At 44.0% G+C, this 25,544-nt stretch overlaps 1 protein-coding gene across 1 annotated transcript in view; it reads right to left on the reverse strand.

Moving 5' to 3' along the window:
* Positions 1 to 1,971: 1,971 nt before the first annotated feature.
* The window catches only part of LOC138246802 (killer cell lectin-like receptor subfamily B member 1), an 88,766-nt gene continuing 65,193 nt past the window's right edge, over positions 1,972 to 25,544 (reverse strand). The window contains exon 4 of the mRNA XM_069201564.1: positions 1,972 to 2,147. Coding sequence (XP_069057665.1) covers positions 1,972 to 2,147 — 176 coding nt within the window. The remainder of the gene's footprint in view (positions 2,148 to 25,544) is intronic.

Raw genomic sequence — 25,544 nt, forward strand, 5'->3', positions numbered from 1 at the left:
TATTTCAGTAGACCAGGAAGCCAAAGGCTCTTCCTTTGCCTATTTTCTTGCTTGTAGTGTTATGTGAGAGTAATTCAAAATACACATAGATACATTAACACAGCAGATGATGCAGTCTAATTGAATGTGGAATATTTATCCATAGTACTAAGAGTAGTATACTTAGTGACAATAAACTCATAGCACTTTTCCCAAATATATAACACAGCATGCACATTTTTGGTGAGTGGTACATGTGCTAGCTTAAGATAAGATTCCACTTCACAATCAACCTTTAGATGTAAGCGTTGGCTGTCCAAACTTGCTGCCCATGATAGACAAAGGTCTAAATAGATTGTGCATCAGGGAGCTTACACTATTATCTGGGGCCTATGGTTCCAACCAGGGTTTACAAAAATATTTATTGCAAAGATTGCCTACCTGGCTTTAAGGTCCACAGGCCTGAAGAATTGGCTTGACTACTTATATCACTCAGGTCTTACCAGCCCTATTGCTTTGTATAGCATGAATGAGTTACCAGCCCTGCTGCTCTTGTATCACTGAAGTTTTACCAGCTTTACCTTACTCTTTTTTACTACATCTTATCAGCTCTACTCAGTACTTTATCAATGAAGCCCAATTTAGTCTGTTTTATAATGTATTACAGAATAAGACAGGTTTGTCTTGTCCTGTATTGCAAGTATGTTACCCACACTGCCTGTTACTCTGTCACTAACACCTTACCAGCTGTCACCGCTGGCTTGTCTTCTATTACTGTCTTACTAATTCTTTCTGGCCCGCATCCTGCGCCAGCAATGACATACTGGCCACACCATGTCCTGTATCACTAAAGCGTTGCAAATTCTTGATGCCCCTGTATTGCTCTATGTCTTGCCATCTCTTCCTGGTCCTGCATCACTGATGCCGTACCTCTTTAGCCTGCACATATAACACTGATGATTACCAGCTCTGCCTACTCCTGCTTTACTGATGCCTTACCAGCTCTGCCTGTTCCTGTACCACTGATGCCTTACTAGCTCTGTCTAGTCCTGTATCACTGATGCCTTACCAGCTCTGTCTGGTCATGTATTACTGATACCCTGCCAACTCTGCCTGGTCCTGTATCACTGATGCCTTACCGGCTCTGCCTGATCCTGTACCTCTGATGCCTTACCAGCTCTGACTGGTCTTGTATCACTGATACTTTAGCAGCTCCGCCTGCTCCTGTATCACTGATGCCTTACCAGCTATGCCTGCTCTTGAATCACTGATGCCTTAATAGTTCAGCCTGCTCATGTATTACTGATTCCTTACCAGCTCCGCCTGCTCCTGTATCGCTGATGCCTTACCAGCTCTGCCTGCTCCTGTATCACTGATGCCTTACCAGATCTCCTGCTCATGTACCATTGATGCCCTACCAGCTCTGACTGGTCCTGTATCATTGATGCCTTGCAATCTCTGCCCCCGTCACTGATGCCCTACTAGTTCAGCATGCTCATGTATTACTGATGCCTTACCAGCTCTGCCTGCTCCTGTATCAGTCATGCCTTACCAGCTCTGCCTGCTCCTGTACCACTGATGCCCTACCAGCTCTGCCTGGTCCTGTATCATTGATGCCTTACCAGCTCTGACTGCTCCTGTACCACTGATGCCCTACTAGCTCTGCCTGCTCCTGTATCACTGATGCTGTACCAGCTCTGCCTGGTCTTTTATCACCGATGCCTTACCAGCTCTGCCAAATCGTGTATCTCTGATGACTTACCAGCACTGACTGGTCTTGTATCACTGATACTTTACTGGCTCTCTCTGCTCCTATACCACTGATGTCTTACCAGCTCTGCCTGCTCCTGTATCACTGACGTCTTACCAGCTCGGCCTTGTCCCCTATCACTGATGCCTTACCAGCTCTGCCTGCAGCTATATCTCTGATGCCTTACTAGTTCTGTCTGGTCCTGTATCACTGATGTCTTACCAGCTCTGCCTGCTCCTGTATCACTGATGCCTTACCAGCTCGGCCTTGTCCTCTATCACCACCAGGCGGGAGCTCCGGGAGGAGCAGTCTTCATGGCTCGCGCTCCAGCTCTTCTCATCTTTTTTTCCTGGAAAGTAATAGCACTTCCGTCCATGCTGCTCCCAGTGCAGAGGACAGGATGGCGTAGGGTGAACTGCTGCTGGAAGAGAATGGAATGAATTGTCACTAGGGTTAAAGCTATTGAGTAAAAAGGATAAGCAGATTGTGCCAGTCAGGAAGCTCAGCCGGTCAGACCTGTTGGAGATTTAATTGTTCGATGCTGAAATGTGTCTCTTTCATGTCACAGGTCTGAATATGGGCGAGCAGGCTATGAGCTATTAGATGGGGTAATATTTGTAGCATTTCCTAGTTACGACACTTTAAAACAGCAATATTCCAGGTGCTAGTGTTGCATTAAAACTCACGTGCTATTAGTGTTGGTTTGTGCTACTGCAGCAAAAGAAAAAAAGGCCGAACTGGACAACTATCAGTAAAATGTCTTCAGCGAGTTGTCCCTAAAATATGCTGCTTGTCCACAATCTCGGTCAGTCACAGTCACGTGCAGCCCTGATGTGTTGTGACAGAATATAAGAGATGACATTTATGGAACACGTTAGTCACACTGGCACAGCTTCCATTTCATTCCTATCTCACGGAGAGATGGGCATCCCTCCGAGACTGCTCAACCCCATCTACTCTCTCTTTCCACAGAGACCGCCAGCAGACGCGAGCAGGGATGTATCCTGCGTTACCACGGCGAGGCGGTAAGTGACAAATTAAAGAAATGTCCGGTGCTGTAGGGTGTGTGATTGGTCAGAGTACTTGACGGGGGTCAGGAGGTATCTGATCACAGTAGTGACAACCGCATGTGAGTCTATACATTAGTCAAAACTTCATAGACAATACCTAGCGCATAGACGACTGCGCATCTTTAGCAACATTATGCTAATTGAGATACCACTCAACATGTGAGCCAGCATCCTCATAAAGCAAAGCATGAGAATGAACTGCGAATGGGCAGAATACATAAAAACTTAGCGAGAGAGAGAATTCAAGAAATGAAAGTGTCAACATCCTGCAGCAGCATCTTGGCTTTCCTCTGCTTGTTGTGTTGGTGCAGGGCTCAGCATTTTGTGAGAGTAGGTACAGGTATTAAAATATACCTCTCTTAACAGACTCTCTGGGTTTAGGTCTCCACAGCAGAGTAAAAAGAGCTGTCGTTTGATCTTTATTTTGACAACATTTCTCACATTGGCAGACTTACAAATAGCATCCGTTCACCTCCATTCCTTACTACCTTGAAATGCCCGGGTTCCTTTAGAATCCCAGCTGTGAAAACGGTCTCATCTGGTAATACCTCTTCTTCCCTCTCACTAAACCAACCAGCACAAACTGAATTGTTTCCCCATCACTGCACACACCTCTGAAAACTCCCCTGGTTCATCACACCTTTAACAGAGCTAGAGAGACGCTGGCACCAAAGACTAAAAGATCACAGCTGTGTTTGGTGTAACTAAGACCCACCTTCATAAGCAGGTTCTCAAAAATTATTTGCTATACCCTCAGCCACTTTCTAAATTTCACCTCCAGATACAACACATTGTCCTTCTGAGAGCATCATTAATTAATTGAATACACCCTCAGAGATCCAGTCCTAAATGGCCACTGATGCTCTGCATTTTGGAGACTTGGGAAAGAAGATTATTCCCTTGCCCAGCCCAAACTGCTCCACTGAGTGGATTATAATGAGTTTGCTATTCATTTATTTTGAAATAATCACAATCTGTAGTTTTGGGGCCTCAATTATTCACAAACTCGATGTGAAACATACAGAAAGGAAATTGGTAGCAAGTGACCCTGGGGCTGCACATTGTGACTCATCGCAGGGGATTCAGCTGAATACCTTTGTTGGATTTATTTTACTGTTTGTTTTAGGTAGAGAGAGATGACTAGTCACGCTCATGATTGGAAATGAGAGTTAAGATGTAGATGAGCACCTGATAAATGGTTAAACATTTAGTTGACATCAGATAGGGTTGACAGACTGGTTACATCAATTACAGATGTGACGACTCTCCAGACCGCCTTGTCTTGTTTTTGACCATCTCGACAGTCAGGAGAAGTTGTATCAGATAGTCCAGGGGGATTTCTAGAGAATGACGTTTTTGAAGATTATAGGAGATGTTGGGAACTCACAAGACTATCACACCAGGCTGCCAGCCTAAGCCAGTGGGAATGGGTGGAGAGGACAGTCAAGTGATATAGCCCTATCAATATGTCATTGTATCAAGTCCAATTTATGAACTACCACAGCGCATGATGATAAGTGCATATCAATCAATTCAAGTTACTTTTCTGAATCAACTATACCTTATCAAGAAGTAAATACATTTACAGCTTACACAAATTAAAAATTACCCACTTGCAACAGAATAAAAATAAAATCACTCTTACAAAAGATACTTCATAGAGTTTACATTCAATCACAAAACTAGAACCAAAGTTTATGTGAGAACGGTTTGGACTAGTTTGTTCAGTACACCTACCCTTTTGTTTACGAACTTCAATCACACAAGGAGAGGGGCTTAGCCAGGGTCAATAAGGGTGTGTTAATCAGCCTTTACGTATAGCCATAAATGATATTGTCCGAATGTTGGACTTGTGAAGCAGCACAACAACGTGGTCTCTTTTACCTTCTCTATTTCAAATTTTTTGAACAACAGAAACAGCCATCTGAGACATAGACTTTTATACATTAGAAAAAATATAAACATGTGCTATACATCTCTTGTGGAGGGACTATTACAAAGGCAATCCTCTCAATTACTCTTTCCGCCAGACTTTTCCCAATATACGTTGATTGTCTTTTAGTGTCAAGACACCCAATCAAAGCTTCACATACAAAAGTATCTCTTCACGCTCAGGTGCATCGGAAATGGCTCGTCAGCCACAAACAGCTCACTCTGAGGGTGGTGTGAACATTTCAGCGAGTAAGAACACAGAACAAAGAACTGCTCGAGTAAAGGACAGTCAAAAAGGAGGATTTTCATTTCTCACTTTCTGCTATCAGAGAAATGACCCAACGGTAAGTCATTCGGAGAAAAAACATGATTCTAGAAACGATCATGGTCAAAATAGTCTCTCATACCGAACATTTGTTGATTAAAATAAGCCACTGTCATATGTTAGAAGCAGCCTAAGCAATCCTCGAATCAACAACATTAATAAGGCTTGAGGAGGACTTTTTGTAAGAAAATTGATGGGTAATGATATCCTGGCACCATAGAAAGTGCCTCCTGGATGTGCTGACTAACCACCTCGGATCACTGTTGCATAGCAACAGATCCTCTACTAAACTAACCAGTAGCAAATCACCAGCACCAAGAAGTTATAGGAGAAAGGGCGGGGCTTCCAAATGAAGCTAAAAGAAATACTATCAGTACAACTGTAAGTTACAACTGAAATGTGGCAACAACTTCCTCTACAAAGCAATAGCAAAAAATGGGCTAAAAAGCTGAACAGAAACAAATGAAGGAAGAGAAACAAAGGCACTACACACTGCCTGTTTCTGATACACGTGATCCTATGCCTGTGTAGCTAGGCAGCCCCGTTGCTCATCACATCAGCTAATTCTATCTTGGAGATATTATTATGCCATTGGAAGAGGACGCGCAGAGAAAAGAGGTAACACCAGCGAAAGTGGAGAACAGTAAGGTCACAGCCCACCCTGCACCATATCAAATAATAAAGGTAGAAGGCCTACCCTACAATACCTATCAATTATACACAATCCTCCACAAAATCCCACAGAAAACTGAGATTATTTTAGTCTCAAAAGATACTGAAATGTACCCTGAACCATCATAGCCTTCTTTCTGTTAAACACAGATCCTCATTGCTCATGCTATTGCTTTGGAGATGTCCCCAAGGACTTTAAAAATTGAAAAAATACTCAAGTAAATCCTATTACAAATTAAGGGAGTTATGTCAAAATATTGAATTTTAAATATCGTGGGACATAAATGCAGTTAAAACATTATTGTTACTAGCAAAATATGACGGGATAAGATATTGTAAAGAATTTTTGGTATATAAAATAGTTTTCAAGAATATTGCTGTTTTTAATATTATTTTCTTTAATAATGTAAATAATATTGTTTTTTTATGGATTTAATATGTTTTAGTTAACCCATTAGCTGCTGTTTCTTCCCACGCCCCCAGATCTGAGCCCTTTTTTGGCTATTTGGAGTAGTTCATGCTTAGACCCCATAACTTTTAGTGCACATAAACTATCAAAGCCAAATTTGCGTCCTTTTTTTCCAACTTTCTGTGAATTTTAAAGGTACCTGGAGTTCCCCTGAAGGAGACCAAGAAATTAGGCAAAATACTGCTAAAATTTGTTTGTTTTTTAAAAATGGGAGAAAAGTGCTGCAGAAGAAAGTATCTTTTTTTTTCCCTGCAAATGGCATTAACAAAGAATTTGCGGTCCTGAAATCACCATTTTCCCAGCTTTCAGGAACAGACAGACTTGGATGAGAAAACCACATTTCTCAACATGATTTTGGCATTTTACTGGGACATACCACATTTTTACTTTTTTTTCCTTCCAGTTAGTGACAGAAATGGGTGTGAAAAGATTGGATCCTGGACAGCTAAACATTTCTTAAAAGCTGACACAATTCTGACTTCATCAAGGGGTCAATTGTGTAGCTCCTTCAAGATTTTCCTACAGAAAGTAACAGTTGAATTAAAAAAATATTGAAATTGAGTGGAAAAAAAGGCAGCCCTTTCTATGTTTTCTTCCTTAACTTTTACCAGCTATGATAGATTTTTTAAAACAGTATACCATTATGTTTGCTGGGCCCTCCTGGCTATGGGGATATATAGGCCTTATAGTTTCATGAAGAACCCAAGCTACTCAGAGCCAATAAATGAGCTGCACCTTGCAATGGGTTTTCATTGCATACTGGGTATACAGCAATTCATTTGGTAAAATATAAAGAGTGAAAAATAGGTATCAAGGAAACCTTTGTATTTCAGAAATGAGCACCAGATAAGGAGTTTAGAAACAATGGTTATTTGCACTCTCTGAATTCGGGGGTCCCTACACTGACATGTGAATTACAGGGCATTTCCCAAAATGACTTTTTTCTTACACACTGCCTTAGATTTGGAAGGCAAAGATGTAGAGAAAGACAATTGGCAATAACACTTGCTCTTCTAGTCTATATTTCCCCAAGTCTCCTGATAAAAATGGTATCTCAATTGAGTGGATAGGCCTAGTGCCCGCGACATGTAACGCCCCAAAATGCAACATGAAAACTCACAGCAATTAGCAGGCACGGGATAAATTCAATCCTTATTTCAAATAACCAATATAAACTCTTGGTTTCAGGGGGTAAATTATTTGCCCTTATTTATTCCATTAATTCACAACAATGCAGCATCAGACTCCTTGGAGAGCAACCTATCTCTTATTCTATCATTATGGCAAAAAAACACCTACATTTATATTTACATCAAACATATCTGACACATAGTACATAAATGAACTCACACATAACAAAAATCATGAAAATAATACAAGAAAAGATGTGCCCATCTTAAAAGCTTTAACAATAGTCACTATAACACAGTTCGCAATGTGATCTAATACCAAATGGTAACCAAGGGTCTTACACCCAACTGAACAATACCTAGATGTTTTTTTGGACAGGTATTGTGCAGTGCTCAACCATTTATGTGTATCAATTCATTATTGCTCCAAGCCCTTGATTCCATTAGAGAGGTGTCCACGCGTTTCGGCCTTAACACTCAGGGCCTCGTCAGGACTGTCAGGGGGCACTAGCAACACTACAAAAATTAACATATATTACAATCATCCTTATTCAATAAATACTTCTACCATCCTCCACCAAATGTGTCCAATATCAGTACCGAACTACCACCACTCAATCCCAGTGTATCTTAGTTAAAACCATTGTCATGCTCTAAAAAGAAATCACGAACTATCATTAATAGTTCTATACCAGTAATTTATGTCACTACCTAATTAGAACACCGTAACCAAAAAAAATGTAAGTGTCAAAACTAGTCACCCTTGCGACCTAAGTCGTGGAGCCTATGTGTTCATTTCCACTATCAGGCATACCTTTCTTTCCGTTATGATGTCTATCCAACCTTCCGAGTTAGTGTCCTCTTCCTTTATTAGTTCTACTCCTCAATAAAAAAGGAAGGAAAAGGAAGGATCCAATTGAAAAGACCATAACTAATATGTCTAATAGAACACCCCAGGTGCCAACAAGTGAACTGTTATAACCAAGGGTCATATTTTTACCTATTTGGCCATGCTACTCGGTCTAAGTATATCCAAGTGTATGCTGGGGTCTGAAAATAACATAGACAACTCTATATGAAGCAATTCAGGTCTATAAAATAGTACAATCCCCCTAGAAGTGGCACTGCTAAGTACCCCGGCCCGATGTTTATTTACTTACTTATCTTATTGCCCACTCTGTGTGCGTACACAAGCCTCGCGGAACGCGTCGGCTGCAGAACGCTGTCTTCAATTTTGCAATGAGCCGCGTAAACGGAAGAACGCATGCGCGGGCGTTTTATGTTGATGTAAGGCTAAACCTAGCCTGCACTTGTTTTGCAACATGGACACATCCCATTTTTCCATTGAAAAATGATTTGTATTTTGATTTGTATTTTGCAAAATGCCTAGCTGTGGATTTTGGGCTGTAGCTGAGCCAGCACCTAAGAAAACCTACCAAACATTTACATTTATGCAAAGCGAAAACCTATGGGTATCCAGAATGGGGTGACTTGCGGGGCTCTCACTGGGTTCTGTCACCCAGAAACCTTTGCAAACCTCAAAATTGGGCCAAAAAACAAGTTTTCTTCACATTTCGGTACTGCAGAGTTCTAGAATCTGAGGGAAGACACAAACGTCCTTCTACCCAGCATAACCAAAACGCAACGTGATCACATCACATTTTCTGAATGAAAACAGGCACTTTTTTTGCAAAGTGTCTAGCTGTGGATTTTGGCCTCTAACTCAGTTGGCACCTAGGGAAACCTACCAAACCTATACATTTATGGAAGGTAGACACCTAGGGGAATCCAGACGGGGGGTGAATTGTGGGGCTCTCACCAGGTCGTGTTACCCAGATTCCTTTGCAAACCTTAAAATGTTGCCAAAAAACACGTTTGCTGCACATTTGGGCAACAGAAAGTTCTGGAATCTGAGGGGAGCCACAAACTTCCTTCCACCCAGCAATCTCCCAAGTCTCCCAATAAAAATGGTACCTCACTTGCATGGATAGGCCTACAACACGACAGGAAATGCCCTAAAACACAATGTGGACACATCACATTTTTTTCATGAAAACAAACGTGTTTTTATGCAAAGTGTCTAGCTGTGGATTTTGGCCTCTAGGTCAGCCGGCACCTAGGGAAACATACCAAACCTATATATTTATGGAAGGTAGACACTTAGGGGAATCCAGAATGGGGTGACTCGTGGGGCTTTCATCAGGTTCTGTCACCCAGGATCCTTTGTAAACCTCAGCATTTGGCTAAACAAAAATGTTTGCTACACATTTAGGCGATGCAAAGTTCTAGAATCTGAGGGGAACCACAAACTTCCTTTCACCCAATAATCCCCCAAGTCTACCGATAAAAATGGTACCTCACTTGTGTGGGTAGGCCTAGTGCCTGTGACAGGAAATGCCCCAAAACACGATGTGGACACATCACATTTTTCTAATGAAAACTGACACATTTTTTGCAAAGTGCCTAGCTGTGGATTTTGGCCTCTAGTTCATCTGGCACCCAGGGAAACCTACCAAACCTAAACATATATGGAAAGTAGACACGTAGGGGAATATTTTGTCTCCTGATAAAAATGGTACCTCACTTGTGTGGGTAGGCCTAGTGCCCATGACAGGAAAGGATCACACAACGGTCAATGTTAGTCCTTACATGAGGGCAACAGTGGACCCTGGGGTGATCCATTCCTGAAGCAGGCATCATATACAGTCACTCAGGTGGAGTAGTTTTTTTATCAGGACAGGTGGGGTAACACAGGGTGGTAAGAATTTTGTGGATCCCAGCATATTCCTATAGTTTGTGTGACAGAAATGCAACAAAAAGTTAAATTCAACATTTCACCTTTGCAGGGTATTATGGGTAAGAAAACGTTTGAGAATCCACAAAGACACACCTCCGTGGACTCCCCTGGGTGTCTAGTTTCCAGAAATGGGTTTTGTAGGTTTCCCTAAATGTCCGCCGAGCCCATGACCAAAAACGCAGGTACTTGCCTTACAAAACCAGGTTGTTATGTGATAGATAATTTTGATGTCTCCACAATACGATTTGGGTGGTGGAATTTGGGGCTTAACTAAATTGGGGAGCTCCTAACAAAGCACTCTCTCTGTGCTTGCCAACGCATGCACCTGCTCTCTGGGTTGGGCTCACCCACGATTGTCCCGATGCACAGACCGTGGTTACGAAGGGACAGCACGACTGTCCTCATCACCTCCCTCAGAATCACAGAAAGAGGAGTTGTCGGATGGGACTCCTCTGACTGAAAAATCACTCTCAGAGTAAGCGCCATTGTCCTATTCCTCAGATGCTGCCTCAGTATCTGATATCTCAGCCTCTGATCCTACGTCAGAGCTGTCCTCCATAACCTGAGTTAGAGCTTGAGCAGCAGTCCTCCAACGAGACGCCATCTCTGCTAGTGGCTAAACTGTCCCTCTAAAAAACTAGCCTATGTAGACAGTCAAAAAATTGCTGGTTGGTGTGTGATGCGTGAAACAGTAAAGGTCAGTCACCTTACCTTCACTTCTTCCCTCAATGAGCATGTTCCCTCAAGACATTCAAAAAAACAAAAAAGACACACTATTACTTCACCCTGTGTCATACCCATCCTCATAGTCTTAGCAATGGTGGCACCCAGTCCGACAATCATTATTGGTGCTCCCACTCCCATGACCTCCTTTTCGGATTCCCTCACTACCACCCAGTAAAAGAGCCCTTCATCTCACCATAGCCCCCCTCACACATACATTTGTATTATAGTGCAGTTAATGGCTGGCTTTACTAATCCACTCAGCTATTCACATAAAATACAGATTTGATCTTTGCAGCAGGCATATGAACCTGCTTTACTTTATGGCATCAAAACTGCCACTAGGCAAAAATCTGATCCTTCTCTAGCAGAAACATAATCACAAGAGTTAGCTTGACTTTTTTATTGCTTCCTAAAAGCTACGGTTGAAACTCATTGGTTGGAGTATGTGCAATGCTTTGAAGACGAGCGCTGCAAGACAACTGGTGGCAAATATATATATGTATATGGAACCCATAAATATATATATATATATTGCGGGACAGAATCACGAAACGTCACTTTAGCTCTCGGAAAAGGGGCAACTGGCTCAAAAAAACAGGTTTTTGGAAATGTGGCAATTGCAAGTCTTGCAAAATTGCGAAAAACACTAAGGAATACACCCTTGGTAATGGTGTCACAAAAAGCATTAAACAACATATCACTTGTAAGAGCCGGTTCACAGTATATGTTATTGAATGCCCCTGCGGTTTAAAGTATGTTGGGAGCACCATATGTGAAACTAAGAAAAGGATCCTTGAACATATTCGTGCCATCGTCAACACAGACAGAAGTTATGCCACGGCTAAGCATATGGAGTTGGCACATGATAGCCAATGGGAAACAATGACTTTTTATGCGATTGACCATGTCCCCATAAGTGAACGAGGAGGGGACAGAGAAAAGAGACTACGACAATTGGATTCTAAACACATCTTGGAGATTCGAACCTTGACCCCTCTGGGGATGATTTAGGATGAGGAGTTATTTGTACATTTGTAATTTTACATGGCAGCCATTGCAAATAATCATAAAACACAGTTTTTTCTATTTTCTATTCTGTAGCACTTGCAGCTAATATTCAGTTTGGTTAATATTTTAGTTTTTTTATTATGGGGGGAGACACTGACAGTATGTCACATACGCACATTTATGAGGTGTATCAACATATTGGTTAAATTGGTTTTGTTTTGCGGTAACTACAACTCCCAGAATGCAGCATTATAAGTTTATAGTGCACTAGTTAATAATTTAATTTATTTGGAAATTATGGGTGAGTTTTAGTTGTGCAGACCGCAGTTATTAAACTGAACAAGCAGAGAGAAGTAGTTTCTAAGTGCATTTAGAAATATGTTGAGTCTTAATGAATTGTTATTTGTAGATATAAATGTGGAAACAGAAACCCCCTACCGGAAATGCCCGTGATCAAGGTCTCTCAGACCGAAACGCGTAGGGCAGGTGATTGTTGAGCTGTAAACGAAGTTAATGGAGCCTGAATAAATGAATTTTGTGAAATAAGAGATCCCGGAGTGCGGTCGTTCGTGAAGGATTTCATGAATGTTGTTGATATATATATATATATATATATATATATAGAGAGAGAGAGAGACCACTTTTAGATGTGGGTGTGGTCTCCCTGGGGGTTGATCGCAGCCCCCAGGGAAACTGCACACGCTTTGACAAAAATGATCTCCCTGTATGTATATGTGTGTGTGTATATATATATATATATATATATATATATGTATGTAAGGAGAGAGTGAGAGAGAGATCTATATAGCTTGATCTATAAATATATAGCTATATATATATATATATATATATATATATATATATATATATATTTAATAGCTGTTTGGTTTCCCTGGGGGGGGCGATCGTGGCCCACCAGGGAAACCATACATCTATTACAAAAAATTGCCCCCCATACGGAGTCAGCCCTGCTCAATGGCGACCCCATGTCAGCCCATTTTCAGAGGGGGCCAAACCCCCCCCCCAAGTGTAATCCCTGGTGTCTAGTGGAGTTTCCTGGCCGTGAATCACAGCATGACTGTGATCCATGGCCAGGAAACCATTTCAGGAAGGCCTTGTTTGAAAGGTGAGAATCTCCCCTTTCAAACAAGGCCTTACTGAAGGCTGGGGAAGCCCTTTCGCGCCCATTTTCCCCATCGGAACAGAAAGCAACCATACCTGCGGCTTCCTGCTCCGGTAGGGAAAACAAACTGTGATGTCAGCATGCTTCTTGGCATGCTGACGTTACAGAGGGGCAGGTGGGGAATCAGGCGGAGACACAGAAGCTCTTCCGTGTCTCCCAAGGGATTTGTAAATAAAATAAATCCTCCAGTACAACGCACCAGAGGATTTTTAAACCTCCTTCCTGGCATCGGCCACTGATCATGACCCGCACCAGGGAGGGTGTGTGTGCGTCAACCAGTGGCTGACGCACTCACTGAAGAGGTTAATTTACTAATTTTAGGTATTAGTTTTGTTAATATATTTGTTTTTTTTTGTTAAATATAGTTTGTAATTTTAAGTGTTTAAAAAATGATTGTCAACTGTAATTACTAATTTATTTTGTAACAGCAGGTTGTTGGGTTTATAGGGGAATAAGGCGGAAAGCTAGTAAAATTCAGAATTTTTTTAATTTAATGGCAATTTTTTATACATTAGTTATTTGATTTACATTAAATATGTCAATTGTTTAATTTTTATATTATACTTTTGTGTTTCATTTGTTAGTTTTTTGTATGTTTTAATTTCATTACTGGTAATGCTAAGTTATATTTTAGCATCTAATTCAATCAATCAATCAAATTATTTGTAAAGCGCGCTATGTACCCGTCAGGGTTTCGAGGCGCTGGTGGGGGGGGTGCGCTGTTAGCGGTCGAAGAGCCAGGTCTTGAGGAGTCTCCTGAAGGCGAGGAGGTCCTGGGTCTGGCGTAGTGATGTGGGGAGAGAGTTCCAGGTCTTGGCGGCGAGGAAGGAGAAGGATCTGCCGCCGGAGGTCTTGCGCTGGATTCTGGGGACGATGGCGAGGGCGAGATTGGCAGAGCGGAGTTGACGTGTGGGAGCGTAGAAGTTTAGTCTGGAGTTGAGGTAGGAAGGTCCGGTGTTGTGAAGAGCCTTGTGAGCGTGGGTGAGGAGTTTAAAGGTGATCCTTTTGTCCACAGGGAGCCAGTGGAGGTCCTTCAGGTGAGGGGAGATGTGGCATCGGCGGGTATGTCGAGGATCAGTCGGGCGGATGCATTTTGGATACGCTGGAGTCGTTTGATGTCTTTGGTTGGGATGCCTGTGTAGAGTGCGTTGCCGTAGTCAAGTCTGCTGCTGACGAGGGCTTGGGTCACCGTCTTTCTGGTTTCTGTTGGGATCCACTTGAAGATTCTGCAGAGCATTCGAAGGGTGTTGAAGCAGGAGGAGGAGACGGCGCTGACCTGTTTGGACATGGTGAGGGCGGAGTCCAGGATGAAGCCGAGGTTTCTTGCGTGGCTGGCAGGGGTGGGTGGGGGTCCGAGGTCGGAGGGCCACCAGGAGTCGTTCCAGGCCGAGGGAGTGCGCCCGAGGATGAGGACTTCCGTCTTGTCGGAGTTGAGTTTCAGGCGGCTGTTGTTCATCCATTCGGCGATGGATTTTAGTCCCTCGTGGAGGTTTGTTTTGGCGGTGAGTGGGTCTTTGGTCAGGGAGAGGACGAGCTGGGTGTCGTCGGCGTAGGAGATGATGCTGAGGTGATGTTGGCGGGCCAGTTTAGCGAGGGGGGCCATGTAGACGTTGAACAACGTAGGGCTGAGGGAGGAGCCTTGGGGGACGCCGCAGATGAGGTTGGTGACTTTGGAGCGAAAAGGGGAGAGTCGGACTCTCTGAGTTCTGTCGGAGAGGAAGGATGAGATCCAGTGGAGGGCTTTATCTTGGATGCCGGCTTCCTGGAGGCGGGTCCGTAGGGTGCGGTGGCAGACTGTGTCAAAAGTGGCTGATAGGTCGAGGAGGATGAGGGCCGAGGTTTCACTGTTGTCCATTTGATGTCTGATGTCATCTGTGGCGGCGAGGAGAGCAGTCTCGGTGCTGTGGTTTCGTCTGAATACGGATTGTGAGGGGTCCAGGATGGAGTTGTCTTCGAGGAAGTGGGTGAGCTCTGTGTTGACGATCTTCTCGATGACTTTTGCTGGAAAAGGGAGGAGAGAGATCGGTCGGAAGTTTTTGAGATCGTTGGGGTCGGCCTTGGGTTTCTTGAGGAGGGGTTGGATTTCTGCGTGTTTCCAGCTGTCCAGGAAGGTGGCGGAAATGAAGGAGAGGTTGATGATCTTGCGGAGTTTGGGGGCGATGGTGGCGTTGGCTATGTTGAATACATGATGAGGGCATGGGTCCGTTGGGGAGCCTGAGTGGATGGTGTTCATGGTTGTTATGGTTTCGGCGTCGTCCACGTGGGTCCAGGCGGTGAGGCGGCAGGCGTGGGTGGAGACGTCGGGGTGGGGTCTGGCGGTGGACCGGTGTTGAAGCTGTCGTGGATGGTTGCGATTTTCTGGTGGAAGAAGGTGGAGAGGTCGTCGCAGAGTTTCTGGGAGGGCGGGATGTTGTTGGAGTTGGCTTTAGGATTTGAGAGTTCCTTCACGATGCCGAAGAGTTCTTTGCAGTCGTGGGCGTTGTTGTTGATGTGTTCGGTGAAGTGGGCGCGCTTGGCGACACGGATCCGTTGGTGGTGTTCACGGTTGGCGTCTTTGAGGGAGGCGAGGTTGTCGGGTGTGCGTTCTAGGATCCATTTCTTTTTGAGCTTCTGGCAGAGGCTTTTGGAGGCGGTCAGTTCGTCTGTGAACCAGGCTGGTTTTTTCTTTCCTTAGTTGGTGGTGGGTTTCTTGAGTGGGGCTAAGGTGCTGGCGCAGTCGAGGATCCATTGATGGAGGTTGATGGCGGCTGTGTTCGGGTCGGTTGCGTCGGGTGGAGGGTTTTTGACGAGGGTGCTGGTTAGTTGGTCTTGGGTGACTTTACCCCAGCGGCGGTGAGGGGGTAGAGGGTTGGTGCTGCGGTCGTGGGGGGCGAGCTCAGGACCTGAAACAGGTCAGAGGTCGCTCACTCGCGACGCGCAGCGCCAGCCATTAAGAAGGGAGGGGGGAGGGAGGAGCAGCTGGGAGGCGGGAGGGAGCGGCGAATGGGGGCGCGAGGGGGGCGGGGCCGCAGGGAGGCAGCGGCAGGGATCGGAGAGCTTGGGGGAGCGCCCAAGGGGCAAAAAGCACAAAAAACGAGCAAAATTAAAGGCAGTCACAATATGAAAACACACAGTATGAAATACAGTAATGGCACTGTACACGATCGGGGAGACAGCAATCAGGGGGGCACAACGGGGGCAGAAGCGCCGGCGGCGAGGCGCAGAAAAATGAGAAAAACAACTTACAGGACGGCGGAAGCGGCACAAGGGTCAAGTGGAGCTAGTCAGAGCCCACTAGACAACAGGGATGAGGCGCAGGAGGATGCCTGCGGGTGGAGGAGGGCCTCGAACACGCAAACAGCAGCGTGGTCGGGGACAGAGGCAGGAGGCAGCAGGTTGGTTAGGTTGTAGGGGAACGGGGTGAGAATTCAATTAAAGGGAAATGTATTTAAATTCAATATTAACTTATTTTTATGTTTAATTACGTATAATTTAAAAATTAGCTATGTACATTAATGAATTAACTTTTCAATAATTCAGTAGTACTTTATTTCTTTACATTTTGATATGAATGTATAATTTTAATTTTGTACTTATGCTAATTATGTTTTATTTGAATTCTTAATTAATTTAATGGAAAGTGCTTTTGAAATTTTGTTTGTGAAATTATTTTTGTTTTTAAATATTGTATTAATTTAAATGAAAATCAATTGTGAACTTATTTCAGAAGTCTGTATTTTTTCTTGTTAGGCAAGTGAATGTTAAAAGTAATTTTATGTTTTTAGTATTTATTTTGTTATATGTGTTGAAAAATCATATTTTATTTTTAAACAATATAGAATCTTTCATAAGTACTATCATTTGATATTTGTATTAGGTATTGAAACATTTTTACTAAATGATTAGGACTTGTATTCTTATATGTATTCCCTTTGAAAGTACATGTTCCCTTTTGTTGCTAATAGTGGAGAGGGAATAGTATATCTTATTCTTCTGAAGTCCAACACTTTCCTTCTTGTTGCTTAGACTAGAGGGCAATAGTAAATCTAACCCTTCAAAAGTCAGTACTTTCTCTACTGTTGCTTAGACTTGAGTGGGAATAGTAAATCTATCCTCTTCGAAGTCCATCATTTTCCCTATTGTTGTTTATAGTGGAGTAGGAATAATAAATCTAAACCTTTTAAAGTCCAACATTTCCTTTAGGGTTCCATAGATTAGAGTGGAAATAAAAAATCTCTTTCTTCCGAAGTTCTTCAACATCCCAACTGTTGGTGGCTCTGAATTTATATTATTGTTTATTCGTTTATTTTTAATATTGCTTTTTTTTTCTTATGTATTTATTATTTTTAGTAAAATGTGTTTTTGAGTGGTTTAAAATGTTACTATTTAATATATTGGTCAAAATGATTATTTCATTTTGTAATAAAACTGTTTACAATTTATTTATTTTTTCTGTTGATATTATTTATGTAGTTGTGTGTGTATATATACATATATATGAATATATATATTATATATGTCCCAAGAGAAAATCTCTGCTCACTGCACAACGGGGGGGAGTGCTCGATGACTGGATGAGCAGCCAGGCAGGTAATTCCAACAAACAAAAAGGAAATAGTAGTGGTCAAAGGGAGGGTGAGGAAAAAATATACTTTATATACTGAGGGCTTTTGGTAGACAAAATTGTCAGGGTAGAGCCACACCTGTTCGGAGCACAGGTCAAGAAAATATCAATTGCCAAGAAAATGGAGTTGTGGCACAGAATAGTCAACAGGGTCAACTCTTTAGGCAGCTATCCAGGCACAAGGGAGGACATCAGGAAGAGGTGGAACGACCTCAGGGGGAAGGTATTTTCCATGGCATCCAGGCAGCAGCTAGCGGTAATGAAGACTGGCGGTGGGCCCCCACCTCCTCCCCCTACTGTCACATCTTGGGAGGAGAAGTCTTGGACATACTGCATCCTGAGGGCCTGACAGGAATACCTGGGGGAGTGGAGTCAGGTAAGTTCCCACAAAATCCATGTCACCCAATTGTCATGTCCTGCATGATTCCTCACCACATTTACCCACCCCAATTAACATACCACCCTCCACACCACTGTCTAAATGTTCCAATACCACTCTCTGGCATGCAACATGTCTACTAAACTCACCTGGCTCCACAACCATTGGGAATGGCACGTGAAGTACAGGCAACTGATACCACTACTACTCCCAGAATGCATTATCCCACCAATGTGAAAACCTGAACGGTGCACCAAATGTGAGATGTCATGCATGTGAAACTAACTACCAATCTAACCCATCTTTTATGTGCAAGTGTGAAACAGTTAATGCCAATGACAGCAAGGCAATGGCCCACTCCCACTATCATCACAAGAAAAACACAGCTATAGCTGAGTGCCCAATCCTAATGCCCTTAGAATAAAGATTCCTAGAATATAGGTTACTCGCCTGGGCAGGAAATATAGATGCCAAAGTCGATGCACATGCAGTATATCCAATTACAGGTCAATGTCTATTGCTTACTCCCAAACTGTGTCTCTACTCTGACACTATTGTACATTGTACAGCTCTTTTTTGTACCATGTATCATGTCAGAAACTTCTCTAGGCAACAAAAGTCAACACCCATGTCAATAATCAGACAACATAAGATGGTATCAGCAGTCCAAGCCCTACCAACATAGTTTACCGGTTTCAAGCATGGTGTATGGGATTGAAATTACAGAATCAAATGTTGTACTAAGTAAGATTGTGCAGCAACAGTCATTGCCACTTCTTGGGATCATGTCAAGGCACTCTCTGATTCTCACACAACATCAATAATACCCTAAATGTGACAGCAACACTGTGTTCCACTTCTCCCACAGGTAACCTTGCCAATGTCACCATGGACAGGATACCAGAGACTGCCACTACCCTGGGATGAATGCCCCAGTGAGGACAATCTCCTGGATGTGTGGACAGTGAAGACATAGCTGGCCCATCAGGGATACCTGGTCAGTCAACAACTGCCAGCCTCACCCTGCCCACCTTGACTCCTCCCATCCCTGTTGCATCTACATCACAGACAACCATTCGCCCGGAAACATGTGTCTCAAGAACTGTATCATCCATTGTGTGCCCCACAGTACAGGTACTTGAGTCTACTCTTGTCTCCCCTGACAATGATGGTCCTGCCACCATTGGGTCTGGGCACACTGTGCCAGGGGCACAGGCATGTCGGGTTAGGGTGCGTGGGAGGGATGGTTTGGGCCAGAGGATGGGGGCTCAAAGGAAGAGTACTGACCAGGAAACCATCCCCCAAGTCTTGGGAGCCTACCAAAATACCCAAGGCATTACGGGCTGGGTAATAACCAAGATGGGGGAAATCCAATAGCTTCAAAGGGCACACTACCAGGAAGTCATGCAGCAGTGGCAGGCACAAAATGCCTGCCTGCCTTCCATTGCTGGGTTGCTGAGGGACATCAACACTACCCTGACTAGGTCTGCAGCACATCAGGCCTCTTCCACTAGTAATGACTCTTCAGGCCCTTCAACATCTGTGGCTGCTAGTGGACTTGAGGTCCTACTGGGAAAGGACATGCCTCAGACACCCCACCCTCTGTAGCAGAGGAATCCCCCCACAAAGATGGACGTCCACCCAGACATCCAGGAGGAGCAGATGCCAAGACCAAACCCACTGCCAGGATGTGACCCTCTCCCCTTGTGTACCACAGATACACCATGTTCACTGTTCTGGAATCAATCTCCATTTTCCCATGGTACAAGGACACTGGACTTGTTTATCCTAATGGTGTAGCAGCTACCCTCATGATTCCAGCCACAATGACTGAACGGTTCACTGTTAACATTGTGTTTTTGTAAGTTACTAGTCACACATATTGTTTTACTGTTCACAATAAATTACACGTGAACATAGGTCCTGTGTATGTGTCATTTATCAACCATGTACATCTGTTATGCATGGCAACTTTGCTATCAATATGTCCCTCTGTATTTTACAATCTATGTTATGGACATTACACGTGGACTCTATCAGCAGGAGACTCATTACATTAGGATTCCAACATTGACAGATTCAAAAACAGTTGTATGTTACATCTACACACATTTATCCGTAGACATGCATACAGTACATAGAGTAAAATAGTTAGTAACATCAAGGAGTTTGCTAAGGTGTCAGACAATGCTAAACCACAGGATACTGAAGTTAGGGACATGTCAGTCTTCCTATAAGCCAGCAGGCATACAGATTGGCCCTTTGTATCAGCTGGTAAAGCCTTATAACATAACCTTACCTTAGCTTCCTAATATACATAACCCATGGTACAGACAGAAATCAGTACTCATGCCCTCAGTCCAGGGATATTTCAATTACACTGGCCACATACATGTAGGCTTGCCACTCACCTATGTGAGTCCACAGAGACACGCACAGTGGTCTGCAAAGTAGGAACACTGACAGTTAGGTCCAAGGTAGGTTACATTCAACAAAACCATTGTGATGGTAGAGGCTATGGTTCTACATTTCACATGTACCAAACACATATGGACACACAATGACACCATTTGACCACCTCCAGTACCCTAGTGGTTATTGTGATGGGTAGACACTATGCCATACCGGTGTCCTGACAGTCTGGCCATGTTAGTTACGGTCCACATACTCATTGCACTTATTACCTGGTTTCAGCAACGTCCACCTCTCATGTCTGCCTGCAATTACCATCTGCTTTTGACAGTCTGTGTCCTGCCAAGGATGAGGAGCCAAACTGGAACTCGGCAAATCTGTGATTGACATAGATAAGAGATAGGACATAGCAGAAAACATTCCTCAATTCAGACAAGTCATGTTCACAAGAGTGACTTTGCATGGACACTAACAAAACATGAAACTGTAGACCATTCTGTTCTGTCCACAATACAAAATTTCAGTCTGCATGCACAACTCACTCATAGGCATTGGAGCTACCTAAAATCTCATAGCTGATGGTAAACAGGAGGTGACATGCTACCCATCAACTCTAGGTCACAAATTTAAATCAGAACTGATTGATGAGATCTGCCCTGGAGTCTCCTGCTTCATCCTCATCTGGCTCCTCATCACTTGGCAAATCTGCATTTCCACCCCCAGGTTCTGCTGGCTCCCCCTCATCTGGTAGGAATGGTATGCAACGTCTTACGGCAAGATTGTGGAGCATGCAGCAGGCAACAATTACTTGACATACCTTGTTGGGTGAGTAGAGGAGGGCTCCTCCTTATCTGTCTAGGCAGCGAAATCTTTCCTAACGTCCGCTGCACGACACGCCTTTTCCTTCCTTGGGCCTCACTGTAGCGGACTTCCCCTGGTGGGGTAGGGTACCTCACTGGTGTCAACAACCAAGAACGGTTAGGATAGCCAGAGTCACCTGCAAGCAAATAGGTAGAAATACACAAACACACATGTCAAATCTGATTTACCAACCAGCCAGGCCCTCTCTCTGTTGAGTCGTGTCATCATCCGTGGTTTATTGCTGTTCCACATGATGAAGGAATAATGGACCGATCCTGGTTACTTTGCACTGACTTGTGAAATGTACTGGTCTGCCAAAAACACAACTTGAACGTTGATGGATCGGTAGTTTCTCCTGTTCCTATATACCTGCTCATTGGCACTGGGGGGTACTAAGGATACATGGGTGCCATCTATGGCTCCAACTACATGTGGAATTTGCCCCGTTACATAAAACTCTGCCTTCACATAGACCAAATCCGCATGTTGGGGAAACCTGATGTAGTTGTCCAGGTGTTTCTACAATGCTGACAGTACATCCTTCAAAACCAGACTGAATATGGGCTGAGATATCCCTTCAGTTAGGGCCACTGTATTCTGAAAGGACCCAGTGTCCAGGAAGTGTAGCACTGACTTGTACAATCGAAGGAATGCTATAGGGATTGCGAATGGCAGGCATCTGATCTGCCTCCAACTGACCACAAAGATCCATGATTGTATGCCTATTCAGACAATATGGCTGGATAGTATGTCTCCCCTCCACGGTGTGCAGGTCTGCTAGTCGGCAGTACACTGGAGGTTGTCTTCCTCTCCTCATGCCAGGGTAACTACGTGGAAACATATACATTTTGTATGTGTCAAGAAAAATGCACACGTAATGAACGTGTACACAACTCAAACATATCTGCATTCCAGGTTGGTTACAACATCTGACATCTACAGTACAGCATATTGCTATGCATCCCATGACACTCCCCTTGATGCTCATTTCCTCAATTACCTAATGTACTATACATGCATTTTTATCTTTGACTGTCAGTGTTTGTTAGTCCAATCGGCTTTACATGTGAAACACATTTTGTAGCACCTATTCTACATTTCCGATGCACATGGGATGCTGACAGTAGGTGTACAATTTTATCACCACAGATCCCTCTTTACACAGCTTTAACTACTCACATGCACAAATTGACTACTAAACCTGAGTACTTACTGATATTTAGCACATTATAGTTATTTGTTAACAATGCAGATTCCAGTACTTTTCCATACATGAAATGTGCTCAAAATGGCAGCCATCTGGCCTACTCTACTGAACATGTGGAAGTGACCTAACTCTGCCGGGGGATGTCGTCATGGTGGTAGGCGGTCACAACCGCGGTGGAAATTGCCATTGGAACACATTGCTACTTTTGGCAGTCTTGTGCCAATAGGTGATGTCCGCCGGCAGTGACGGTCCTGTACGTGGCGGATGTGACCCCCCCATCTTCAACAGTATTGCTCACTTGACTCCTGACACTGCTGCCAACAAGACCTCCACTACCTGAGCTGCTGTGTACTGCCTCTGGGAGTTATCATGCCACGTCCTGTAGGTAAGTAGGGTCCCAGCCTTCACCCCAGAAGAGCTGTACAAAGCTTGTGGAGGAAGTCCTACCCCTGTATGAACAACTATATGGTGCACCAGATGAGCAGGTGAGTCAACGGGTATACCTATGTGTGAAAGGTGAGGTGTATGATGGTGTACCTGAAATTTAAAGTTGTGAATGTGTTGATGCATGCAGAAGCTTAATTGTGCATGAGTGTGTACTGAGAGGATGGAAATGTTTACCTCCTTGCTGTCATTGAAGTGTTCTGTCCACTTGTGTTGGTATGGTGCATGTGGACATGACTTTTTGCTTTCGTCCGCATCATCCATGCAGGTCCACGCTCATCAAAAAAAGGTAATCTGGTGTGCCATCGCCAATCAAAAGTGGACCCTGGGGGTCCACAGCGGGCAGAACACCCACTGTAGGAAGTGGTGGGAGGACCTGAGACCTTGGGCCCGGAGGACTGCAGAGGCCCAGCTGGGGATGTCCTCCCAATGAGGGAGAGGTGTCCTTCGGACCTTTACCCCCCTAAAGACCCACATTTTGCCGGAGGCCTACCCTGTGGTAGATGGGAGTTTGAGGGCAGCACAGCAGCCACAAGGGCGTAAGTACTGGCTAAACACATGTACATGCCTCTGTCAGTTAAGTGTATGATCTCAGCTGTGACAATGTGGTAATTGCTACAGGTAGAAAGTCTCTGTGATGGGCTGTTGAGGACAGGCCATTCCAAGGAGGCGGCACGGACTGACACTGCCGCCTCCAACCCGGAAGGGGAAGGTGCGACATCCAATCCCCTTTGGCTTCCGGGGCCAAAAAGGCAGCCTCATACGCTTTGCGCGCCTCAGGGAGTACAAGAGAGGAGAGTCCAGGCAGAAGGAGAAAGGAGAGCGGAAGGAGCAGGAGTGACGGGAGGAGACGATGGAGGAATCGTGCAGCGCCAGGAGAACAATCAGGAGCCAAGCGGACTCGAGAAGCTGATAGCAGCCCGGAGGGATCCACAGCTCTGCCACCGACGCAGGAGGCGGCCCGCAAACTTTCCAGCCACGCTTCAGGAGAAGCGTGGCCAATCCAGGTGTGTCCTACTTGCTGGTAGGGGAAAGGGAAGGGTGGCTGGTAGGAGGTTGCGGGACAGAACCAGAGAACACCATAAAGGGAGGAGGAGGAGGGAAGTAGGAGGGAAAACACTGAATGTACAACAGTAGAAGGGGGTAATAAAAGAATAGAAAACGAGCAGGAAATAGAAAGAAGACCATACGAAAGGAAGATAACAATAAAAGGAAGGCTGTCAGATAGAAAAAAGGAACAGTCAAAGGTAGATAAAAAGTATATCCAAAGCGGCAAAGAGGAAGTACAAACCAGGAACACAGGAAGACTGGAAGAGAGAGAGAGGGTACAGAGGATTAACCCAGAAACAGGCAACAAGAAAACAAAAAAGGAAGCAGGAGAAAGAGGAGAAAAGAAACAAAAATAATATCACAAGAAAGCAAGGACAGGAAATAGTAAGAAAAAAGAGTAAGACAGAAAGAAGGAATGAACGAGATAAATAGGATAAGCAACTAACCAGTGCTTTATCTTGTGTTTCCTCACATGTGACTCCCAGGAGCCCTGGAAGAAGGAAGAAAAGGAAAGGAGAACTGAAGCGCAGCTGTTACCAGAACAGGACTGAACATTACTGAATACGTATCTTGCACACCAAACAAAAACAAAATAAAACTCACCTGAACCAGCAACCCGCAGACTTCGTGTCCTCATTGAACTACCCGGTCACAGTCTCCTAGGAAGATACAGTACTGCAGTTGCCACCATAGATACACAGGTGTGGACACTGTATAGTGTATAAGGGCAAGTTAGTCACCTATGTTAGCCAAATAGTATGACAGCATGTGGTTGTGCACATGTGGCAGTGTCATATGTGTACCTCAACACTGCTATACGTATGTGTAACCTGCTGTGTAATCCTTTGCACCTACTGATCCACAGTCCATATACCCAATTGATAAGTTGTCCAGTTCTCAGGTCTCTGACCAGTCACATTCCAGTGGATTTAGCTCAGTATACTACATTGGGTCTGACAGATGAGTAACAGGGCCAATTAATCCTGTGTTCTGCAGTAGATGGAAACTTCATATGAGGCTGTCATCCCAAACAGGAATTAGACATGGCATACTTACTACACTCTCTCTGAGTTGTTGTTGTGTAGCCATTTTAGTTATAGCTCCATGCACGTTATTTTAACATACTAGGCCTGCAGCTGTGCACTTTAACCTAGATATATTTTATTTGGCTTCAATTTATTATTATTACAGTAGCCACTTTTACGGTCTTGTTTTATTTATTTCTATCTGACTGTTATTGCCTAGGCCAGCACTCTGTTCTTAAACAAGACATTCTTGCTCACTCTGTGCTTCTTACAAGGCTGCAGTAAGATAGGTTGCCGGTGAACGTGGTATAAAGTTTTGTCTCTGACATTTGTAGAATACATGCATCCTTACGTGGGGACATTTTCTTGGAACATCAGCTGTTTTATTATATAAACACTTCCCTGTCCCTTACACTTTAGAGGGAGATTCGATCCAGAGAACCACAACTGTATGCTGATTGCTGAATGCTTCGCTACAACTGCTCAAGGAGACTTCAGGCCTTTGCTCAGGTATGGGGGATG

This window comes from Pleurodeles waltl, chromosome 7 (assembly GCF_031143425.1).
Source record: "Pleurodeles waltl isolate 20211129_DDA chromosome 7, aPleWal1.hap1.20221129, whole genome shotgun sequence".
NCBI classification, from domain to species: Eukaryota; Metazoa; Chordata; class Amphibia; order Caudata; family Salamandridae; genus Pleurodeles; species Pleurodeles waltl.